The sequence below is a fragment of the Protopterus annectens genome, chromosome 13.part0 (genome assembly GCF_019279795.1).
Source record: "Protopterus annectens isolate FY-2018-M chromosome 13.part0, PAN1.0, whole genome shotgun sequence".
NCBI lineage: Eukaryota > Metazoa > Chordata > Ceratodontiformes > Protopteridae > Protopterus > Protopterus annectens.
Window position 1 is genome coordinate 1,326,429,631 of NC_056747.1, and position 26,458 is coordinate 1,326,456,088.

A 26,458-nucleotide genomic window follows, 5' to 3' on the forward strand; every position below is an offset into this window, starting at 1 on the left:
CTCAACGAGGAATTAAACCCACAGTTAGGACAGCTGTTTAATCTTAGTCTCACCTCCGGATACGCACTCAGGAGTGGCGCACAGCGACTGTGGTCCCACTCCACAAAGGCGGTGCCTCCACCGACCCTGGAAATTACCGTCCCATTAGCTTGACAAGCCTTATCTGCAAAGCCATGGAGAGGATCATAATGGATCTCATAAATAAAGACATAGGAATTTGCAGACCTTGGATCCAACCCAGTTTGGCTTTGTCAAAGGCAGATCATGCCTTTTAAACTTGGTTGACTTTTTCGAAATAGTCACCAAGGCCATTGACGAGGGTAAGGCAGTCCATACAGCCTACCTAGACCTGGCGAAGGCTTTCGATACAATACCCCACTCGGGTATCATTGAAAAACTCATCAACTTAAAAGTAAACCCATACATCACAAGATGGGTTGCAAACTGGCTGAGTGACAGAACCCACAGGGTCACAGTTGCTGGCGCCATGTCAGACTCAAAGCCTGTCACAAGTGGTGTCCCACAGGGCTCAGTCCTGGGCCCACTCTTGTTCGGCATCTACTTTTCTGAAGTACAAGCAACCACAGGAGGGTTATGGCTGACAAAGTTTGCAGATGACTGCAAACTGGGCGCCATAGTTGAAAACACATCTGACACAGATATCCTTCAGAAGGGCCTCACAGAAACGGATAACTGGTGCCAGAGCCATGGCCTAAAGTTAAATGCCAAGAAATGCATAGTCATATCCTTCGGGAAAAACAAGGTTACCCCTAGCTACCATATAGGTGGCAATCCCCTGATCACAGAAGAAGTTATCAGGGACCTGGGAACCCAGGTTGACAGTAGCCTTTCATTCGACACTCATATTGCTAAAGTAGTTAGGAAGACCTTCTACATTGCCCACCTTATCATGAAGGGATTCACATCTAGATCAAGGGAAGTCATAGTCTCCCTATACTCATCACTCATCAGACCAATGATCGAGTACAATGCCCCATTCGGAATGTATCTGACCCGACACTTGCAGCAGCTGGAGAGGCCACAAAAGTTCCTCACCAAAAGGATAAAGGGTCTCAAAAATCTGTCTTATGCTGCCCGACTGAAAGAACTCCAGCTATATTCAGTTGCTTACCGCTTGCTCAGAGGTGACCTATGCCTGACATACAAGGCCATGTCAAACCCAGAGTTGATGAACATGCTTCATCTCAAAAAATCTAGATCCCTCAGAGCCACAAGGACGGGAGACTTAAACCTCGACACGGTTATTAATAGGACATGCTGGAGGGATAGATTCATCACCCAAAGACTCCCTATGCTATGGAACAAAATCCCGGTTTATGTGAGGCAGAGCACCTCGCTGGCCTTGTTCAAGAGGAATCTTGACCAATGGATGGGAGACCGGAGATACACCCCAGGGGTTACCTCAGTGTCACTGCTCGACAGAGGCACAGTAAAATAATGGGCATAGTTTCTCCAAACTAAAGGGCTGGCGTAAGCCACAAAACTATGGGCTAGGCTTATAAATGCCCTCGGGCAGATAGTCTAGTATGAACCTATGAACCTATTTTATAGCCTTCAATAGTTTTCCTTTCTTTTTGCTTTGTATTTGCTTTATTTTGTAAGGTGGACCTTCAGGTGCGCTCAAACAGGAAGGACAGAAAACTAATATGATGTTACAAAGCAGCTGCCTCAATATTTAGAGGTCCATAGTTAGATAGTAGGCTGTCAGTCTGCGGACTATTTCAAGCATGACCAGAAACCAGAGTTGAGATTCAAACCCTGTATCCTGTATCTGTGAAGTAAAGACCTTAACCATTATGCCAGACCCTCCCCTATGAATAACTATGTCTTCTGGTACTTACATATTATCACAACCAGATTTCCAAAGTGGCAGAAATCATTATGTCTTGCTGGAAATATTCATGTTAACCATAAAAGGGGTGTGTACAGTGTAATTTCTCTGGAGATGGGGTGTAGGTTAAACAACGAACATGCTGTGTCTGTAATGTTAGGGAATGTGTAACTTACTTCTCCCTTTGAACCCTCATCCATCTGTAGGGCAGTTACTTTAACTAATAATGCACATGTTGGTATATGCCTTCTTTCAAAGAGGTGTTTTAAACTGACTGATCGAACATAGGTACATTGTCACTGACACCCATAACACTTTTGTGCATTTGTGCAATATTACTTCAGTCAGGGACACCATTGTCATTTGCTGGCAGCACAAGTAAATGGTGGCTTTGTTGATTGTGATCCAGTGATGCTGGACAACAAGCTCTATGTAATGGCTGCCTTCTCTGTCCATTACAGTCAAACTGAAGTATTCAGTAGGACTAAAATCATAATCAGTAATGGACTTTTTGCCACTGTCTAGGTCCTCTGCATGTCCAAGAGGAAAGTGGCCACTAGGACATACCAGCTTAGTGATAGTGTAATCACATTGGTTGGGAAAACGGGGATTGTCTTTGATGTCCTTAATTTGAACTTTGACTGCAAATACCAAAAAAGGATTTGCAGCAACCACCTCCAAAGTCAGGAGAGACAGAGGTAATTAATCTCTGACATCGCCCCCATGTGCACAGAAATAAGAGTTTTGTACACCCCTTTAATGGTTACAAAAATGTTTCTGGCAAGATATAACGATTTCTGCCACTTTGGAAATCTGGTTGCAATAATGCATAAGCACCTGTCTTCTCATATGTTCATACGAGGCAATCAGTCTGCAGACTATTACATACCTAGCAAATAACCAGGCAGTGACCAGAGGTATCAAACCTTGTACCTTGTGTCTGTCAGGTAAACACCTTAACCATAAAGACAAACTCTACCTTGTCAAGGATGTAACATCCACCAGCTTCACTGAAGATGCATCAAGCAGTTCCATTACCAGACTTGGTTTATAATAGTATCAAATGTCATATTATTGAATGACTTTATGTTCAAGAGAGCCGCAGATGCATTTACACAATACTAACAGTACTGCTATTCCTATTTTCCAGGTACATTAAGTCTACGCTACTCCTATCCTGCTGTTGGTGCAGAATGCTGTGCTCCTGTTTTGTAGGTACTCCAATAAGAGTACTGTGCTACTGGTTTTTAGGTACTGCGCTGCTGTTTTGTAGGTACTGTAGTAAGAGTATTGTGCTCCTGGTGTAGTTACTGCAGTAAGAGTACTGTGCTTCTGGTTTAGGTACTGCAGTAAGAGTACTTTGCTCCTGTTTTGTAGGCACTGCTGTAAGAGTACATTGCTCTTGTTTTGTCGGTACTGCAGTAAGAGTGCTGTGCTCTTGTTTTGTATGTACTGCAGTAAGAGTACTGTGCTCATGTTTTGTAGGTACTGCATTAAGAGTACCGTTCTCCTGTTTTGTAGGTACGGCAGTAACAGTGCTGTGTTCCTGTTTTGTAAGTACTTGCATTAAGTACTGTGCACATATTTTGTAGATACTGCAATAAGAGTACTGTACTCCTATTTCATAGTTACTGCATTGAGTAATGTGCTCCTGTTTTGTAGATACTGCTGTAATATTACCATACTCCTATTTTTCAGGTACTGCAGTCAGAGTACTATATCCTTTCTGAATGTGGGTATGAAAATGAAATACTGCATTTGATATCAGGACATACTTGCTTCAGTGCTTTGTGTTTGTTATAACTTATATCAATCCATTTGTTAAAATGTAGCAACTGGCTTGCTAAAATTTTTAAAAGTAGTTTCTTACTCTTCATCTTAGAGTTGAGAGGTCCGATGGACTTGGCTCCTTAGATCTGAATTGAGGAAAGCTGGTCAAAGAAGAACTTTTTTTTTTTTTTACCTCGGGCACAGATTGTGGAGAATTGGACTTTTCTCCTGAGGTGTGGAGTGCTAATGCTAAACAGGAGACCGCAGCTTTTTTTTTTTTTTTTATTCCTGAACTTAAAGATGAAGGACACCAGATTGTGGAGCGGCACTGAGTGCTAGGAAAGTAAATAGTGTGGGAAGAAATAGCCAGGGAATTGTTATGGCTAGGTTTGTATAGGCCCTAGGGCCGATAGCCTAGTACCAACCTATAAACCTATGAGACAGCTATGGCCTTGCTGGCAAATCTCCATGTCCCTTTTGGTCACATTACTGAATGTGATCAAATCCACCATGTGGTTATCCCTGAAGTGGCCTGTAGTCTGTGGTCTGTGTTGTCTTATCTGGAGGATGTTGCATACTACAGTTAATTCCTAAAGCAGTTGGTCTACACAGTTCACAGAGTCAGTGTTTCTGCCAATGACTATATTTATTTTGGGTGCATTCTGTTGTCAGACCTGTCTTTCTCAACTGGGAGGGCTGAGTTTTAAGCTGATAAATGACATCCTTAATAGGGGAAGCACCAAGCATGCTGTTAAGAGGCAGGGTGAACACTACAAAGGGTCAAGCAGAGTCTTCAAATGCCACAGAGTGGCCAGAAGGCAGGATTTGAACCATGGACCTTATTTCCTTGAGACAAAGTTCTATTTCTCCATCACACTCATAGTACCAGATTGCAGTTAAATTGCCATTATAGTTACAATAATGTGTATGTTTCAAATGCCAAAGGAAATTCTTGTTCAAAAATGTAGCTCTGATAGTTTCTGTTACAAATAATATGTAAACTGCCAAAAGCTATATTAACAACTACTAGGGTGGCTTCCTGTGGAAGAAGGATGAGACAGTACAACTGCAGACTGTTATTAACTCTGTATCCAGGGCTGTTCATTAAGGGGCAACAATCTGCTGAATCTATGAAACCACTGATAGCACCCATAACTGGGGTGCATCTGATGCACACACGCACAGTGTGTGTAGCAAAGAAAACCCAGACACAGCAAAGGCTCACAAAATGAGGGGTGTATTCATGTTGTAGGAGAGGAAGCTAATGAAACCTGAAAGCATGCTTTCCTGTGTTTTGGCATCTTGTTTTCCTGTGACTACTATATTATCTATCTTTTGTGGGCCTTTACCATCTCTGTTTTTTTCTTTGTGCATTCTGCAGCTGTTTGTATGTGTCAGACATCCCCCAGCAATGAATAGTTTGTATAGTCAAAGTGTTGTCCAGCAGTCAGCAATCCTAGATCCATTATTAGCATTTTACAAAGTGAGGCTCAGGGCTAGAAGCAGTGTAGTCAGCCATATGTTGCCAATGCTCTGGAAAAAATCTATCATATTTTTATAGTGACTCTTAAGCTAGATTTGAAATATATCTGGAGCCTAAATCATAATGCATATGATAGAGCTGACATTTCTGAAGGACTGTAGCACCTGGCTTATATAAATATAATTAAGTATACTGGATTAAATGTCATTCTGTAAAATAATCATTGATATTTGGAGCTGTTAATTGTGTGTGTGTGTGTGTGTGCATATATATATATATATATATATATATATATATATATATATATATATATATATATATATATATATATATATATTGCATATACTATACTCAGCCGTGGAACTGACCATTTCTCCTACTGCATATTACTTTAATATCCTGCCTGACTTGTACATGAGAAAGGTCACTAGTGGTTACTGCACCTGCCTTGCTAATAAACCAAATAAATAAATATACCAGGATCACTTGAGCAGGAGCGGCCCTAGGTCAACTGGTGCCCTAGGCAAAACAGCTCCACGGCGCCCCCCAACACATTACCTGGTGCCCCCATCCTGGTCGACCTACACCAAATAAATACTGGAAAAGTGCCCCTGCTACACCGGCGCCCTAGGCGGCCGCCTAGTTGGCCTATGCCTAAGGCCGGCCATGCACTTGAGTACATGCAGCCTTTCAGTGGTAATTTTCTGCTGCCAATGTTGTTTCCTGTCAGTTCAATCAGATAACATAAGCTTAGACTGCAGGCATTTTCATCCACTCAAAACGATAGTCTGGCCACAGAAGTATACTCAAAAATATTAATTCACCGTACAACATCTTTCACCAGAAATGCCAGTACAACTCATGTGCATTAGAATCTTTAGAACAGAAACGCTGGCATGGTTTGCAGAATATTTGGGTTAAAATATACAATAGGGCTCAAATAGCCATTTCATTCCTAATCTGAACAGTTTGTTAAAGCATCACTACAGCTTTATAAATTTTTATGAATCAAAATGTATGAAAACAATCACATTGGAGGAGTAAGCGCATATTGTTACTTCATAGTCAGTTGTTTGTCTCATGATATGCTGAAGTCTGACAATGTTCTTTACTTTGGTAGATCGAGTGTGGTGGAATGGATGGATCAGGACGTGTAACAATTGTCAGTGGGCTTTCTCACCCATGGGGTGTAACAGTGTACCAGAACTATCTCTACTACACTGATCCAGACTATGAGGTCATTGAAAGAGTGGACAAAGGCAATGGAGCCAACATGGTTGTCATGAGAAGTAACGTGCGTGATGTGCGATCTCTGAAAACCCACTTTAGAGACAGTGAGTATGCAAAATACTTCTAGATAAAACACTAAGTGTGATGTCTAATAGTTACATATGGAACCCAACTTCAACTTTCCTAGGTAATGCCTTGAAAATTTCTTTACTTTTTTGTCAGGGTTAATGGATTTTAGTGAGGCCTAATAAGGAGAATATCTCCTGTTAGTTGTTAACCATCTGTATCACCTAAATTTCTATATTTGGAGCAATCCGGGTTGGATATACTTTCAAAATATTAAACCATGGACAAATGTTTCATCTAGTGCTGAAAAGCTTCTGATAATAAAATGTTTATTGTAGTACCTCTGTCACCACAAATAAAAGTGGTGAATACAAAAATGTAAACACATATTTTTTATGACATCTCATGTTAGCCTAAGAAGTCTGGGCTATGGTATCTTTCTGTTTACTTATAGATTCTCGTAGCTTTCACTGTAAGTCTTTTAGTGCTTTCACTGTGAATAAGTCTTTTAGCTTCACCAAAATATCCTGAATTGTCCCTGAAAATTAGTAGCTATGAATAATGGATCCCGCCTATTTAGTATGACTGAAATGGCACAAATATACACTAAATTTGTGCTGTTGCATACAAAAATAAAATATCTGAGGAGGAAATAAGAGAATAATCAATCAGACTAGATTAGTGTTAAATTAATTCTCTACCATTGTCTTCTGTTGTTGGTGAAATATGTAAGACAGTGGTTGTCTGACCCTTATTCAAACCCAGTGTTGCCAGTACGGACTACATCTGTATATGCCATGTAGTTTGGTTCAGAATTACATAGGCAGAATTGCTGAAGCAGCTCATACGTCAAACATTCATAAAATTCAAACAAGAATTTCCAAAGGAAGCATCCTGAAGGATCTCTTAAAACTGGTATTAGTAAAATCAATGGGATCAGTTAAGAGTCACCCTCAAACCCACAAGACAATAACAGTGGTACCCTGGTTAGAGATGCTGACTCTAGAAATTAGAGTCCATTCAAGACTTCTAGTTACTGACTGTGTAGAGTATGCAGGCTCTTTCCTTGTCTAGGAAAATTTATTCTGTTTTCCCTCCAAAGACAAGCTGCTAAGGTCAACTGTTTTTTATTGTTTGTGCATGTCGTTTTTGTCTTTGTTATCAAACTTGGGTTTGAAAAGGCTTGAAAGATTCAGTCCACTTGTCTGGTTGATAAATAATTAAGTAAATAAATTAGCTTACCTGGAGAAGGTATTGTTAGATTAAATTATGGGAACCTCGGGTAGTATTAATTTGTTGTAGTGGCCTCATCTATGTTAATGGATGTAAATCCCATCAGCTGTTTCTTGCACTGCCTCTTCGAAAAAGGGCTTGTCCACTAAGTTAAGGAGTTTGTTAAAATTCCCCATCAACCATTCAACATTGTCACTAGTCAAAGTCAGCAATTTCCAAACCAAATGTTGGGCAAGTTTATGCCTCTACCCCCCTTGCATTAATGGATGGGGCTATAATCTCCGTGAAATGTTATATATTTGCATATTCATAGATATTCTACATTTGCATATTCATAGATATTCTACATTTGCATATTTATAGATATTCCAAGGCTACTAAGTCTCATGACCATTCTCACCTTGCTAGTGCCCTCCCTCAGCCATACCTCCCTTCTCTAGGGGGACCATACCAGTCAATCACAGAGTAAATTTTGTACCTTTCTAGCCACTTAGGTTAGGGTTAAAGAAGATAGTTCATTGTACTGCTAAAGAGAAGTTTATTCCATATAAATCTGTCTCTCTACCTTGTTTTATTTATCATTTGGGAAAAATTCATGTTCCTGGTTTAAGTAATGGTGGAGATATTGGACTTGTAGAGAACAAGGAAGTCCAGGACTATTATGTCTGTAATCGCACAGGAAGCAAGACAAAAATCTCCCCTCAAATGCTTATATGACAATGAATAAAGGGACAGAACTTCTAGCATCTCTTGGTAGCTAGCTCAGGGACAATAGGCCTATAATCTTTTTGATTAGGAAGTTTTGGGTCTTTCTAATTGTTTGATATGTTTAGTGAGATATATCTCAAAGGGGCATTGTACTTGATAATTTGCCTGATCAGTGCTGAGTATAAGGGATTAATTACCTCTTTTGACTTTGCTGATATTTCTTTGGCAATTAGCTTGGCTAAATAAAATGATTTTATGACAACTGTTGTCACATGAGGGCTAAAAGAGAGGAAGCTATCAATCCATCAACCTAGGTCCCTGACTTTATTTTCATTTTTTTAGAGGTGTGTTGGATAGAATGATGATGGGAGATTCAGCTATCAAAAGTGATGAAGATACACTTTTCAGCATTTTGTATGAGCCCATTTTTAGTGCACCATAGGTTCATAGGTGTGTAACAGGCTAATGGGCCTGCAGCCTTTACAAGCCTAGCCCATAGATGTGCCCTGGCATCGTGCCGCCCAAAATAAAATGATTTTATGACAACTGTTGTCACATGAGGGCTAAAAGAGAGGAAGCTATCAATCCATCAACCTAGGTCCCTGACTTTATTTTCATTTTTTTAGAGGTGTGTTGGATAGAATGATGATGGGAGATTCAGCTATCAAAAGTGATGAAGATACACTTTTCAGCATTTTGTATGAGCCCATTTTTAGTGCACCATAGGTTCATAGGTGTGTAACAGGCTAATGGGCCTGCAGCCTTTACAAGCCTAGCCCATAGATGTGCCCTGGCATCGTGCCGCCCAATGTTTTTTCCCAGTGCCTCTATCAAGTAGAGCCACTGGAGTGATCCACGGGGTGAACTTTCTATTTCCCATCCACTCATCAAGATTTCTCTTGAAGAGGGCCAGTGAGGTGCTCTGCTTGACATGTATGGGAAGTCTATTCCAGAGCATGGGCAGTCTCTGGGTTATGATCCTGTCCCTCCAGCATGTTCTGTTGATTGTGGTAATGAGGCTGAGGTCTCTGGAGCATGTGATGTGGAGGGATTGGGATTTCTTTAGATGTAGCATTTCTAACAGAGCTGGGTCAGACATGGCTTTTGTAAGTCAAGCAGAGATCGCCTCTTAGTAGACGATATGAGAAAGAGTATAGCTGGAGTTTTTGAGTCTGTTCATGTAGGACATGTGTTTAAGGCCTAAGATCCTCTTTGCGAGGTACTTTTATAGCCTTTCCAGCTGTTGCATGTGTCTAGTGAGGTACATGCCAAATGAGGCATTATACTCGATGACTGGCCTAATGAGGGAAGAGTAGAGAGAGATGATGACCTCTTTCTTCCTGGATGCAAAACCCTTGGGAATGAGATGCCACATAGAAAGACTTTCTGACCACAGTGGCAATGTGGTGGTTGAAAGAGAGGTTGCTGTCAACCTGTGTCCCCAGATCTCTTATAACACCTTCAGTGTTCAGTGGGCTCCCATCAATGAGGTAATTACTGGGAACTGATTTTTTCCCAAAGGGGATGATGACGCATTTTTTGGCATTGAGCTTAAGGCCATAGTTTTAACACCGGTCATTGGTCTTAGTGAGGCCTTTTTGTAGGATGTCTACATCACTTGGGGAATTAATAATGGCTCCCAGCTTGCAGTCGTCTGTGAACTTGGTCAGCAAGAGTCCCTCTGTGTTGGCCTGGACTTCTGAGAAGTAGATGCCAAACAGGAGAGGACCCAGGACCGATCTCTGTGGGACTCTACTAGTGACTTGTCGGCAGTCTGACTTGGAGTTCGCTACTTTCACACTGTGAGTTCTATCTGTGAGCCAATTTGCAACCCACCCAGTGATGTAGGGGTTGATGCCTAGTTTGGTGAGTTTATCAATAATTCCTGAGTGGGGAATGGTATCAAAGGCCTTGGCCAGATCGAGGTAGGCTGTATGGACTGCCTTGCCCACATCCACAACTCTGGTGACTGACTCAATGACGTCAACCAGGTTGAGCAGGAATGATCTACCTTTCACAAAACCAAATTGCGTGAGATCTAGAATTTGGAGATTCCCTATATCATTGTTAATTAGGTCCATGATGATGCATTCCATAGCCTTACATATCAGACTTGTCAGGCTAATGGGGCAATAATTCCCAGGGTCTGTAGTCACCTCCTCCCTTTATGGAGAGGGATGACTGTAGCAGTGCACCATTTGTTAGTGACAAAGCCTGTGGTGAGGCTGTGATTGAACAGGGCACACAGCTGTGGTGCCAGTTCACTTTGTAGTTCATGTAGAGCACATCCAGGGATATTGTTGGGTCCCATGGAAGCTGTATTCTTGGCCTTGGACAATGCAGCTTAACCTGTGCTGCAGTAATGCTGGGTGCCTGGCATTCCTCCGGTATTGTGATTGGTCCTTTAGGGGGGGAAGAGAGGGGTAAAGCTGGCACTGAATCTCTCAGCCAGTATAACAAGAGTTTACTAGGGAGAGTTCATCCTACAGGGTGTAAGTGAAAGAGGATGAGTTAACAATAACCCCCCCTTTTTAGCATTTGGTACAAGCCCTTTTTAGTACACCAAGAGTGTACTAGGGAGAATTAATTCTAACAGGGTGCAAGTGAAAGAGGATGAGTTAACAATAACCCCCCTTTTTAGCATTTGGTACAAGCCCTTTTTAGTACACCAAGAGTTTACTAGAGAGAATTCATTCTACAGGGTGTAAGTAAAAGTGGATAAGTTAACAATAACCCCCCTTTTTAGCATTTGGTACAAGCCCTTTTTAGTACACCAAGAGTTTACTAGGGAGATTTCATCCTACAGGGTGTAAGTGAAAGAGGATGAGTTAACAATAACCCCCCTTTTTAGCACTTGGTACAAGCCCTTTTTAGTACAACAAGAGTTTACTAGGGAAATTTCATTCTAGAGGATTTGTGTGTCAGAAGGTGACTTAACAACAACCACTAGTTTTCAGTAATCTACAAACTTTGTTAGCCAAAGGCTTTTGCTCACTGCTTGGAAATCTAAAAAAATAAATATCACAAAGGAGAGATTCCAGTAACAAACCCTAAGGTACACCACTCATTGCTTACATACATTCTGATGAGGTACCAACAACTCTCATTGTGTGGGTTCTCTTTCAGCCAGTCTGTTATCCATCTAACCACATAAAGGGCAGTTTTTAAAGCATGAGGCAAGTATGAGGAATGGTGTCAAAATCCTTGGCCAAGTCAAGATATACCACATGCACTGTATGATCACCATCTACAATCTCCATAACCCTTTCAAAGAAGTTTACCATATATCCAAGTTCTGAACTTCACAAAGACAAGTTATTGGGGTACCAAGTCTAATAAGATTCTTGATAGTGTGGTTTATGAGGCCAGTTATAATATGTTCCATGACACTGCAGATGAGGCTTATAAGGTCAATAGGTCTGTAATTACTTGGGTCATTTGTAACACCATCCTTAAGGAGGGACATCACCACTGCAGTTCACCACTCCTCTGGAACAAAACCAGCAGCTACACAAGTTAAACATGAGGAAATGTCTCCAAGGTCATGTTTAACATTGCTAAACAGCTAGGCATATGGATAGATCCCATGGGGCAGGTAATTTTCTTCTTGGTTAGCACTTTCAGTAAATGATCTTTAGAGATAATTGGGAGATTAAGAGATTCAGATATTATGGGGCTTTGAATAGAAGTCTCATGGATGAAACTAGCATTATATTTGTTTGCAAGGATATTGGCAATGTATGTTTGGTGAGACTAGGAGGCATCATTATGGATAACTTTAGAGTAATGAAGGGTATTGTTTTTAGTTCTCTAATATAGTGAAAGAAGGATTTATCTTTAGCTTCAGAGGTTAGCGTAATTCATAGGCTTCTTTAGTGGACCTGGTAGTGTTTTTCAGTTTTGGCTTGCTTTGTTTTGTTTTTATAATGCTTTTGATGTTATCATTGAGAAGATGGGTTTGGAGTTTAGTAATCCTTTAAAGAAATTCTTTCTTTTGTTGTATAGTTTATTTACGGCAATGGACAACCAAGGTGACTTGTTTTTTTTTTAATTTCCCATGATGCTTGGTTCTGGTAGGAACTGCTAGCTCTGTGCATTTTTCTAAATGGGTGTAGAATTCCTTAATAAATCTTGCTGCTGTATTAATAAAAAGGGGAGGGGGAGTTATAGGTTAATGTTGATATTTATCACAGAGTAGGTTGGGGTTGGTATGTTTGTAGCCCTTAAATTCAGGGGGTTTGCTGTATGAGCTTCTGGGAGGCAAAGGAGAAGGTCACATGTTTATGGTCAGACTTTGCTAAGGAAGGCAATACCAGGGAAGTAGTGCAAGAGGCGGCCATAACTGTAAAAATCAGGTACAGAATGTTGTGTCCCCTAACAGGGTCATTAACTAACTGTTCAAGGAAGTTTTTGTTAAACCTAGGAATCAACTGGTTGAGGGTCATGGTCCATGGCCTCACCCAACTAATCCTACACCTCAACTTTTACCTTAGTAAGTGCTGCAGCTGCAGGTTTCTTGGTCTGTCAGTATCAGTCAATCAGGTTTGGAGAACACTCTGCAGACATTGTGGAGAACCTCTTCCTTTAACTTGACAGCTTCCAAAACTGTTCATGTTCACTAGTAGGTCATAGAGTTACTTCATTAACAAGAATGGACCTCATTTGGCCAAAATTGTTTGAGGGAACCTGTTATTGAGATCTTCAAGAAGGTGCATTCAGAATGACATTAATGTCCTCTACAATATATGGGAGACTCTCTTCCAAAATATGGAATTTGAATTCATCCTACATAGAAGTATGTACTGGGCATTCCCAGAGTACATTTCCTATTGGTGTGCAGCCAGTGTCTCAGACATCTGACCAGTTCATTACAAGAAGTTATCAACTGACAGCTCAGCATCTTTCTTCACTAGATTATCCAGAACATAAGGCTGCATGTCTGATGACAAGGTACAAATCAATCATCAGCTTTTCAGTCACCATATAACGCTGTCGCAAGTGGCGATACCCAGCTAGCACAATCCAGCGTTATATGGTGACTGATACGTTTTATTTTTACTTTTGTACGCTGTCGACTGGTTCTCTTGTTGCTGTAGTTTCTGTGATTTTGCTAATCATCAGCTTTTGTTCTACAGTAGTCTGGTATCAAGTAAGATTGTAAGTAACCCTGAGTTTGCACACAGTTCTCATTAAGGATAATTGGGTGATTACACCTGTGTCCCTCTTGGACAGGGACAATAGGTGCTGATCGTGGAAATAAGGGTAGAACTTGGCTAGGCTTGTAAGGTTCCTAGGGCCACTAGCCTAGTAACTTCCTATGATCCTATGTATAACATAGGTGTCCAGTGACAAATTACCAGTTGGATTCAGTTAGGGCAAGATATTCCTCACAACTATGTCCTCCAGGTATCTCCATCTTATCCCATGTGCATGTTGAAGTCTCTCAGTAGAACCACAGACTGACTAGATAGTATCCTATAAAGCACTACTACTGCCACCTTCAAAAAAGACCAAATATACTCTCTAGAACTGTTAGGTTTCATCTCTACAATTTGTAGTTGCAATGAGTTGAATCTCTCATAACATGGTGACCAGTAAGAGGCGCACAGTTCCAAGACCTCTCCCAAAGGATTGCACCATAGTACAAGAGAGAATGCCCTTGGTAAGAAACAATGGCTCCAGTACAAATGCCCTGTACAGAGGAATGACTAGCAATATTGAGATGATATTCTTGAACGTTCCACATGAATTTGTGCTCCTTCCCCAGCAATGAGATGGCACTGAGTGTCGCAAGAACCAAGTTCTATTGCTAAGGTATAGCCCACTGGAATTCTTTATACTTATACCTTCTACTTGACTTGTGTCATACTTGATCCACCACCCTTTACTTTGTAGGTGCTGAGCCCACATGGCAGTGCCACATATCCTTCATGTGCTTATGCTATGTGGGGTCATGCCACAGAATACTCATCTACTAACACTGTCCTCAGGACTGGCTCCAAAGTTGGTTCTTGTACTCCTGTCCAGAGTAAGATTCTTTTATTCGTAGAAATCATCATGAAGGTCAAAATTTGTGAATCGCTTTTATCTGTCTGCTAAGAATGATCCTGCGAGGAGCACAGAACTTCAAACAACACCGCTGCTGTCATGATCACAGAATCATCTAGCACAGTGAGCTCATGATCCCTGAAAATCAGACAACAATATGAGCTCCATCTAGAAATTTTGAAAATGCTCGCTATTGCTGATTCATGTTTCATGCAACTTTTCCGTGCAGCAGGAAAATGATTCAAAGATTCAAAGAAACTTTATTGTTACACAAAAAAATCAGGTATCAGAAAATGCCGAGCTGTTTCTTTCATGAAATAATGCCCACACCCGTTCAAACTTTGTAGGTATTTAATAAAAAACTTATTTTAAAATCCACACAATGTATACGTAAGCACTTTCATTTACCAATATAACAAACTTCATCAGACATTTCCAAAACCATTTCCTCACATTTAAATAAGAGCAACTTCAAGACAATTGGCTGTATACATCCCTTAATCCATGACATCATCTTAAAAAAAAACAAACATTATTTGTTGTTTACCAATCAAAAAAATCATTAAACTCATTCCGTGTTCAACACAAAACCATTCAAAACATTGACCTGTGGTCACTTGGGTTTCCTCCTGCATTCCAAAAACATGCTGCAGGTGGATTGGACACTCTAAATTGGCCCTAGGTGTCAGTGTGTGCCTTCTGTGGAAGGTTGGCTGCTGGGCTGACAACTCAACACTGTAAAACTACATTGCCAATTGTTCTGTGTTGTTCCCCTGTGGCAACCCCTAATGGGGAAAGCTGAACGGAGAAAAATAATTTAATAAATTCAGTCCTCACTGATTTGCCAAAAAAATCCAGAAAACCACAAATTTTATGAGGAACAGACCAAAAATATGAGTCAAAAATCTGGACAGTTAAGAGGTATGAGTGGAGGTATATAGTAAGTGGGCAGGAGTATCTACAATAACAGCAGCAAAAGAAAATATTTGGAAAATTATATATGATTATATATCTCTGCAATTATAAGCTCCCAATCTCAGAAGTCACTCATTTTGGCTACAAGATTCTAGGCTGTTGTGAGAGTCAGTATCAGAAGAACAACACGTGGAGCTGTTATGCTCTGGACAGGCAATGGATGAGATTTTATTTCAAATACCATGTGCTTGATGAGAGAGTCAGGATATGGCAAGATGGAAGTTGAACAAAACAATGGCAGCCAAGATGGAGGTGCACCTATACTTAGCCTCAGTGAGAAAAGTTCCAAACAGACAGACAGTCCTAGCCAGAATCTGACTCTGTTCTTGCTCAAACCCAGGATAAACTATATCCCTAAATGTGGACAAATACCTGTTCGTACCTTACACTTCCTTAGTCTCCCTTCTTTACTCTCTTGCTTATTTCAATCAAATTCTCTACCCTGACTCTCTGTATAAATAAGCCATAACCCCATTTTTCTTCCTCCCACTTGTTTGCATTATAGTGCAACTTAACCTTTAATTTCTCTAAACTGGATAACCGTTTTATAAATATTAAATCATTGTCATATAAGTTGTATCTGTTCTTAACCGATGTTGTCACATTATGTCTAATTTGGTAGAATTATTTAAACTGTAGATGTTTTTTGTGTTATTTTGAAGATTGTAAAATTATTGTTCCCAAAATGTTTTTGTAATATTTTGAAGCTTTTCTCCCCAGGCCTCTGCCAAAAATAGGCACCTACACAGTTGAACATTCCTGGTAATGAATGTCAATAACTAACTAAATAAATTAATGAATATCAATACCAAACACAAAACACAGCAATTCCAGTCAAAAGTAGAATTTAAAGTAAAAACTGGAAGCCACAGAAAGCCAGGATAATCAGTAATCCATAAACATTTATTGATAAACCACAGGCTAAGTGCTTTCGTCTTGTAAAAAAGACACACCCTCATTCATACATCTCTCAGAATCAATCATGTGACCCCTGAGAGATCTATGAATGAGAGTGTGTCTTTTTTACTTTGATTTGTAACAGTATTTGAATTCACATTGCTTTTGTAAAGTCAGGTTCTGAAGATGTCTTTTTTACAAGACGAAAGCGCTTAGCCTGTGGTTTATCAATAAATGTTTGTGGATTATTGATTATCCTGGCTTTCTGTGGCTTCCAGTTTTTACTTTAAATTAATGAATATGTTTTCCCTTAAGGTACATGGTGTGTCACAATATGAAAGAAATTCTTCAATTCCCTTAAAAGAACTCACAAGGATCAGAAATGTGATTAAAAAAGAAAACAGATGTACAAGATGTAGGTTTAATAGTTAAACAATGACACTTCACACTGTTTTTTTCACCAGTAGAAAGACAAACGCCCGAGATGGCTTTCCTGTTGACATTAAAAAAAAAATCTTTCAGTTTTTCCCTGTTAGGGGATGTCACCGCAGATCACCGGTCTGCTATTGATTGGCAATGAATATTTATGGTGTCGAGTTGCTAGCCCGGCACCCAACCTTCACAGATGGCACACACACTCATGCACATACCTGCATGTCTTTAAAGTTCACATGACTGCAGGGAGGACATGCAGACTCCCACAGAGAAGGTACTCCAGCCAAGAATCAAACTAGAGAACCTCTTGCTGTAGGGCAAGAATGCTAACCTCTGCACCACTGCGACCAGTCTAAAAAGAAAAAGGAATTGCAAGAACGCATGACACAGACAGTCATACCTCTGAATCTGCTAACACAAGAATTCTGGACAGAGGCAAAAATAATTGGGGGGGGTGTCAAAGGCCCAAAAATTAGGGAAACATTTTAAATATCAGTCCTATAAACTAAGTTGGTAATAAAATAGACACACCAGTGGTCACCCCCTCATTGGTCAGGTCTGACCATAAGCAAATCACCCTTGACATCCACATCCCACCCCCACCCCCCCAGTAAGGAAATCTCCTTAAAAAACTTCTCCAAAGCCAACTTCATGCTACTGAAGTCTGAAGTGACCAAACTTCACAACACCCATGCAGACAGGATCTGGAAGTTCGACTGCAGAATCCTACACTAAGGCACTGTACGAGCACATCCACTCGTGCATGAATCGTGCCATCCCAAATAGAACCAAGATGCTCTTCTCCAAAAAAAGGAAGCCAATCTGGTGGTCCCCTGCTATAAACAAACTATACAACAGAAGGAAGAAACTGTTGTAGAAAAAGAGGAAAATCCCAGGATGCAAAAAACTCCCTCACCAGCCTCAGTAAGAAGCTGAGATCCCTCATAAAATCCTCCAAAGCTAGTTACGAAAATAAAATTGCCAAAGATTCCAAAGACAACCACAAGGCATTCTATAGTTATGTCAAGAATCTAAATGGCAATGCTCAAATCTGCTCTGAACTAGAACAGAATGGCATTAAATATACTGATCCCAAGGATATTGCCAATATCCTGGCAGATCGGTTTAGTGCCAACTTCACTCCCCTCTCACCCCCTAAAGGGCCCATCTCAATACCAAAAGATTGCCAAATTCTGATAATCACAGCCACACAGGTAGAAACAGCACTCTCCAAAGCTAAGAATACAGCATCCATGGGACCAGATGACATCCCAGGCTGTGTACTACATGAACTACAAAATTAACTGACACCCTACCTAAGTGTCATGTTTAATCATAGCCTCACCTCAGGCTTCGTGCCCACTGAATGGAGCACAGCTACAGTTATCCCGCTCCACAAGGGAGTATCCACCTTGGATCCCAGGAACTACCGTCCCATCAGTCTGACAAGCCTGATCTGCAAGGGCATGGAACGCATTATCATGGAACTTATAAACAAAGACATTGGCAACCTCCAGACACTGGACCCCATCCAGTTTGGGTTTGTGAAGGGCCGATCTTGTCTCCTGAATCTGATTGACTTCTTCGAATTGGTCTCCAGAGCTGTGGATGAGGGTAAGGAGGTCTACACAGCCTATCTGGACCTCGCCAAGGCCTTCAACACCACCCCCCACTCTGGAATCATAGATAAACTTACTAAGCTGGGCATAAATCCCTACATAACTCGATGGGTTGCCAAATGGCTTTCTGACAGAACCCAGACTGTAAAAGTAGCTGACTCCAAATCCAGCTCCAGACAAGTGACAAGTGGAGTACTTCAGGGTTCAGTCCTGGGACCACTCTTGTTTGGCATCTACTTCTCTGAAGTACAGGCCAACATTAAGGGACTCTGGCTAACAAAGTTTGCAGATGACTGCAAACTGGGAGCCATTATAGAATCCCCAAATGATGTGGATATTCTACAAAAGGGCCTTACAGAAACAGATGCCTGGTGCCAGAGCCATGGGCTCAAGCTTAATGCCAAGAAATGTATAGTCATCCCCTTTGGAAAAAAATATGTACCCATGAACTACCACATAGGTGGAAGGACACTAAACATCGAAAGTGTGATGAGAGACTTAGGGACACAAGTGGACAGTGGTCTCACTTTCGATAACCACATCACCACAACAGTCAGAAAATCCTTCTATGTGGCACACCTCATCACTAAGGGCTTTTCATCCAGAAAAAAGGAGGTCATTGTCCCACTGTACTCATCCCTCATTAGACCCATTATAGAGTATAATGCCCCATTTGGTATGTACCTCACAAGACATCTGCAACAGCTGGAAAGGCCACAGAAATACCTCACTAAAAGAATCACAGGCCTAAACCAGATGCCATATGCTGACCGTCTAAAAACTCCAGCTATACTCTGTGGCATATCGTCTACTCAGAGGCGATCTCTTTTTAACATACAAGGCCATGTCAAACCCTGAGCTGTTGGACATGCTCCACTTAAAGAAATCCCAATCCCTCAGAGCCACACACTCCAGGGATCTAAACCTTATCATCACATTGAACAAAACATGCTGGAGGGATAGGTTCCTGACCCAGAGACTCCCCATACTCTGGAATAGACTGCCCATACATGTCAAGCAGAGCACCTCATTGGCTCTCTTCAAAAGGAATCTTGATGATTGGATGGGAGATAGGAAATTCACCCCGGGGATCATGTCAGTCACCCTGCTAGACAGGGGCCCAGAGAAGTAAATATTGTGGGAAAAAATTTCCAGGGAATTGTTATGGCTAGGCTTGCATAGGCCTTAGGGCCGATAGCCTAGTACCAACCTATGAACCTATGCATTACCATGCATTTTCAAAAGTAAAAGAAGTCAGAAACTCAAATGTCTGACATTATTTAATGACTTTAGTCCTCATTGACTTGCCAAAAAACACAAAATTTAATACAAAAACCTGGACATTCTGCAAAATAAATTCTGGACAGCTGAAAAATATTAAGACAATATGTCACCATGTGAGATGATACAAACAGAAGATTTGATGCAATTTTTTTAAATTTTTGCCTTTTGTTGGTCAGGTTAGTCCCGCTAGGTTAATAGCACAAAAGTCATAAAGGCGGTTATAAATGAAAATTCCATTTATTCAGATAAATTAGACAACACTTCATAGACTTGTTTATACTTCTTCAGAGTGTAATACATAATATAACACATATACTGTGAAGAAACTGTTTCTGTGACTAAATGGAATTTTCCTTTATGCCTACCTTTATGATTTTTACACTATTTTAGTATCTTTTTACGGTCTGCTATTCAGCCTTTCTTACAGTTGTCTTTACTAATATGATTAATTATAATTAGTTTGCTGCCCCTTGGGTTAATGCTTTCTTCCATATAATGTAGCGTCATTTCTTGTGCAGATACACATTTCATTACTTGTCCATTAGACAGCTGTTCTCACTGGATGTTTGTCAGAGCAGTGGCAAATTTTTCATTGCAAAGAGGAAACTCCTTTCTACTTTGGAGCTGCTGTTAATCCAATGAATAGGGAAACAAACAGATTAAATGCCCCTGGTGTCTCTCATTTATCAACACAAGCCATATGCCTAAGCCACATACCTCTTCTCACATGCTGTTTTCCATTTGGTACCTTTAAAATTGTTGGCTGACGCAGTCTGTACCATACTTGCAATGATGTTCAGCATTGCCATGATATACGTATTAGTGTATTTTTTTAAGGACTGTTTTGATTTGCATATTGAATTTTGCAAATCCTCTTCCACAGATTATGCAAGTCCCTTATCCCACATATTTTTCTTCCATCATCACTTGCCTGACTTCTGTAATTCTGCTGGTATGTTATCCTGTTAATTGCTCTGTAACTGGTTCTGATGATGTTTTATAAAACATGTTCCTTCTGTCTCTTCCTACTGTCACCTTATTCCAAATGCTAGTATTGAACCTATGGGAGCTGAGATACTGTATACTATGTTTACAACTGCAGTTACTTTGTGTGCCTCACTTGCTCTTAAAAGATGGCACAAAAATATCAAAGAATGCAGGGTCACTTTGTCTATCCATACCTACATTATATGCAAAAAAGCCGGCTAGTTGGAATGGGTGCATGTATTATCACTTAGTTCTGAGCATAGTGATTTTAGCTGCAGTGGTATTAGTGCAAAATTACCCACACAGCAACTTTTAAAACATTGTGGCATCCACAGTAGCAAGCACAGAAATAAAAGTTCTACGATAGTGGGACCCAAAAAGTAAGTCTCCAAAGAGATCTAAGGAGACCTCGCAGAATGAGTAGAGAAACAGCAACTGAGGTTTAATGCAAAAAGATGAAGGATAACTCACCTTGGATGTAACCACTTCCAAGATGACATAACAGCTGGGTGATGTCATAAGTGGTACAGAACAGTAATACGATCTTAGGGTGGCAGTGACTGCGGGAATGAACTGGCAGGCATAAATTGAGACAGCTATGGGCAAAGCTAGTAAAATGCTAGGATGTATCCACAGGAAGAAGATTCATGAAGTATAGATATTGTAATAGATGTAATCTCCACTGTATCTAAAGCATTTCTTTTGCCTATACTTTACTGTGTATTTGGTATAATAAAACAATATGTTTTTTTCCTTTCTGTCACAGATTCTGCTGGTACAACTAATGCATGCAGCACCAATAATGGAGGATGTTACCAGCTCTGTCTACCTAAGTCATCTGGGAAGGTGTGTGCCTGTACAACAGGGTTTTACCTTGCACAGGACGGCATCAGCTGTATGGAGTATGAGTCGTTCGCTGTTGTTGCAGATTACAAAACAGTTCGAGGTTATCACATCAACAGCTCTGACCACTCTGAGGCCATGGCACCCATTGCAGGACAAAGTAAGTGAATATTACACACATATTGGTTGTGTTCATACATAAATAATACAAATGCAAGAAAAATAAACAATGTATTCTATACATGTGCATTCAAGTATAGATATGCACACGCGTGTGTGCGGGTATATGTGTGTGTTGTTCAGAAATTAAATCTGTTATTTCTCAAAGAAGCCTGAGTATTACTTCTGATGCTGCAAATGCAAAAAACAAATATTATAATTGCTATCTTGTCAGTCATAGCTGGTTGAATGATTTTTCACAAATGATTTAGCAGGAATTTTTATTGAATGATAACAGCCAACTGGCTCACAGATAGGATGCAGATAATCAAAACAGGGGAAGTTACCTCCACAAAGAGACCAGTCACCAGTGGAGTTCCCTAGGATTCTGTGCTGGGACCTGCACTATTTGGCATCTACTTTTGTGAAGTAAAAGCCAATACCAAAGGCACTGGCAGATTAAGTTAGCAGAGGACTCCAAGCTAGGAGAGTCATTGAATCCCCAAATGACTTAGCCATCCTGCAGGAAGATTTATCTCAAATAAATAACGTGTAACAAAATCATGGTCTGAAACTAAATGCAAAAAATGCATTACTGTATCCTTTGTGAAATCATCTACCCCAGGGAGCTAGCACATTGACAATATGTCCCTAAGATTTAACCCACTTGTTTGGGATTTGGGAACTTATGTGGACAGTAACCTAAATTTTGATCAATATGTGTCTATTGTTGTAAGAAAGTCCTTCTACATTTTACAGCTTATAAACAAAGGGATTGTGTCTAGATCTAGGGATGTCATTGTGCCCCCTTCACTCTGCCCTCATTAGGCCAAATATACCCCCTTTGGCATATATCTGTCCAGACACATGCAACAACTAGAAAGCCCACAGACATACCTTACTAAGATACAAGGCCTAAACAGCATGTCCTATCTGGACCCATTCAAAGATTTGTCACTATACTCAGTATCTTACACACTGCTAAAAGGTGACCTATACAAGGCATCCTATGATCCATTAATGATGGATTTATTGTAGATCAGCAAGTCAAATGGCATCAGAAATATTGAGTCTAGGAATCTAAACCTCTTCCGCAACATAAACGGAATGGTTTGGAGGGACAGATATATTTCACAGAGAATACCGCTGCTATGGAACAGACTCCCCATCCACATAAAACAAAGTTCATCCCTATCCATTTTCAAGTATAACTTAGATCTATGGATGGGAAACAGAAAATGTATTCCAGGACTGCACCCTGTACTACTAATGTACAGATTTTGCTCCTAAATGCTTTATCCCATGCATGGGTTCCATCAAATTATTTATAGTATGATTGCAGTTATTCTCTTAAGCGGCAATAATAATTATCAGCCATGGGATGGGCAACACTATTCTATAACCAAGTGGGATAGATTATTTTGAGCAGAAAAAGGGAAACTGGATAGGCTTAAAATGGCCTGCAAGGTCAGCTACCCAACTACTTACGTAGGAACCTAAAATCCATTTAGATGGCTTAAGCATTCCTCCTTTGTCGTACCTGCAGCGAATTTACTTTTATATTATTTTCTTTCTTGTTTCCTTTGCTGAGAATAGGATTAGCTAAAGACTGGTTTAAGGAAAACTTTATTCTATGTACTAGTTATGTATCTTCACTCTAAGTGTTTATTTTATCTCTTTTACCCCAACATGAATCTCATGGGGACTGCCATTCTGATGTGAATTTGCTTTTAAATGTGTTTGACCTCCTCCACGAATGGGGTTTGGGGCCCTAAAATCTGACACAATGTGTACCTTATAAATTAGCTTTTGTTTTCCCCCTTTTCATTACAGTTCAGCATTATGGGTCACAGGCTTTTCAGGCAGTCTATGAAAGGAGAATCACTGCTTGTGTTTATTGTTTATTCCTTATCCTCTGCTCAAGAGTAAAAGAGTGAACAGATTGATAAAAATTAAATACAATAAAAGTACAATAGAGTGAGATTTAGAAAAACAAATTAATTCATCTCAACCCCTTTTTCCCATGGGGTCAGGGTGTCACTTCAATAGTAGCAATCATCTTGAGCCAAGGTTTACACCACCAGATGGCTAGCTCTGCTGCAGTAGTTCATCTGTACCTCTCACTCAATGGTCAATGTAAAGGGTCCAATCCACCTATTGCATGTCTTTTAAATGTGGGAATTAACTGGAGCACCTGGAGGTAACCCATCCGACCACAGGGAGGACATGCAGACTCCACACAGAAGGGACCCCAACCAGGAATTGAACTGGAGAGCCTCTTGTTGTGAGGTGACAACACTAACTGCTGCGCCACTGCAGCTACCCTTAATCATCTGGTACAATATAAAAGCCATGCAAAAGAAAGGTTTACAACAGTGGTTAGTAAATGAAACTCTTTGAATTATCTCAGATTTGGGGAATAAAACAATTCAGGAACAACAGTGTAAGGTTTACAAACATAAAACTGCAACCATACCAGTGTGTGGTTAGAACTTGTCTGATTGAAGACTGCTGTAAAAGGGCTCAGTTTTAGCTTTTTTATTGGTTAATTGGTTAATTTGTTTAAATCAGTTTGCTTGTTTTCCACTGTTATATTAAAAAAATGCACTTTATTCACCTACTTTTACTGTATTTGTGTTTCTTCCTACTTTAATACTTTATTTTGCTTTTGCTACCTGTTCTTAAAAGTACTTAATCACATTTATTCTGCTGCATTTATTATTGCTGGAAGGTTGGGCGCCGGGCTGGTAACTCGATACTGTAAAACTCCACTGCCAATAATGAGCAGACAGTGATCCGCTGTGGCGACCCCTAACCGGGAAAAGCCGAAAGAAGTAGCCTGATAAAATTGTAACTGTTATTCTAAGCCTTTTGGTTTAAGCACTTGGGTTTCAGTTGTTTTACATTAAGAAGGCTTGTAGTCTGCATTCTTGTGGCAGGACAGGTAGCTTACATCCTTCTAAGTTGGGAGTTGCTGATTGAAGGCTTAGTGTCTGTTATTCTAAGAGTCTAAGCTCTGGTTTAAGCACTTGGGTTTCAGGCCAGTTACTTTACATTAAAAAGGTTTGTGGTCTGCACTCTTGTGGGAGGAGAGGGTAGATTCTGCCCTTCTGAGCTGGGAATTTCTGGTTAAAGGCTTACTGTGCCTGCTTATTTGAACTGTTTCTTTCTGAAATTGGTGCACATTGTTTGCTGTAGCAGCATAGACTAGATTCAGACCTGCTGAATCTAGCTTTGTTTGTATAACTCGAGCACTAATCCAGGACATCTTTCTTTGGAGAAGGTTCCCCTGCACCTTAGTGGCAAGAGTGTGCAGCTGGAGCTTGTCTGATTGAAGACTGTGGGAACAGGGCTCAGTTTTGAGCTTTTTTATTGGTTAGTTGGTTAATTTGTTTAAATCAGTTTGCTTGTTTGCTACTGTTAAAAAAAAAAGTTCTAGCTTGTTTTCCCGCCTTTCCTGTTACTAGAGTAGTCCAGATACGGATTTGCTGTATTCATGACTGTATTGTAGTTTCTGAGTTCCCCAGACCTTTCTGTGTTAGAGGGAAGCCTCTCATCTTATAAGTGGGAGTGGTAAGCACTAGGTAGCCTATCTACCACAAGAGGAGTGGTTTCTAGCTCCCTTTCAACTTTCTACTTTAAAAGCCCGTGTTTGCAAGGGTTTGTATGCCGTGCAGCTCCACTAAGCTAGGGTAAACTATTACTGGTGCTAAAAAGTCTGCTCTTCAATTTTCCCTTAGATCTTGCTAGTTCTCTTCTCTCTCGCATTTAACTAGCTTATTCGCCTAGCACTTCATCTGGCTTCTTGTAGCAGTTATTGCAGCACACATAAGTTCGAACAGCACTAAAAGTCCTATAAGGAAACAGCCCCAGTACTTATTAATAATGACCATCCCTCCTGGCGTGTCTAAAGGTCAGTTCCCTGTGCTTTCTCTTGTTAACCTGGTGAACTTGGGGATTCTCAGGCAGTGCAGCAACTGCCTCATGTACAGAGATAACCCTCTTCTCTTACCTCCCAACACTCAGACTTGTGAGAGATGCACTTATATATCCAAATTGGAAGACATGCACTCTCCAGCCAAGACTGGAATAGCTGGTCAAGAGGAGAAGGTCAACACCTGCACCACACCACATGAAAAACACCCACCATCACAGCTCTCACATAAAAACACAAACCACACACCCACCTTTGCTGAGGCTCTCAATAGAAATCTACCCAAACAGCAAAGCCCTCCAAATCAGAAATGCACTCGACCACCACAACACAGCACAAATCACAAGACACATAGCTCATCTACACAGTGTGCCCCTCAACCTAAGCCCCTAAGGCAAAACAGCTTGCCCAATACACTAATCATAGATGACTCGATAGTGAGGCACACTGATGTCCCACTCACTAGGTTGAATAAGGAGAAGGTAACAGTTAGGTGTCTGTCGGGTGCCAGGATCTGACACATAACACATGCACTTAGGTCACTCCACAACAAGTACAAGTATGACTCTATCATTGTCCATGTGGGTGTGAATGACCTGAGATGTACCTCCCTGGACTACATGAAAAGTGACATGGAGAAGTTCTAGAATTATGTGGCCCAGGCAGGTATGACCCTAGCCCTGAGCAGCATCCTACCATCACCCATAATGATACTGCAGCACAAGCAGAAAATGATTGACTTCAACAATTGGCTAAGTTTTTGGTGTCATTCTAAGGGGATCCAGTATCTGTCTGCTTGGGATGACATGCTAGACACACCTCGATGCTTTGCCAGAGATGGCCTGCATCTGTCACCCCTAGGTTTCCGGATGCTGGCTAAGGCTCTTTCCACTCCTATAGTGCCTTTTTTAGGCAGTGTTCCAAAGACCAAATTA

At 40.6% G+C, this 26,458-nt stretch overlaps 1 protein-coding gene across 1 annotated transcript in view; it reads left to right on the forward strand.

The window, feature by feature from the left end:
• LOC122788060 (low-density lipoprotein receptor-related protein 2-like) overlaps positions 1-26,458 on the forward strand; it is a 1,238,079-nt gene that overhangs the window by 547,615 nt on the left and 664,006 nt on the right. Inside the window, exons 37-38 of the mRNA XM_044054982.1 lie at positions 6,226-6,439; positions 21,354-21,590. Coding sequence (XP_043910917.1) covers positions 6,226-6,439; positions 21,354-21,590 — 451 coding nt within the window. The remainder of the gene's footprint in view (positions 1-6,225; positions 6,440-21,353; positions 21,591-26,458) is intronic.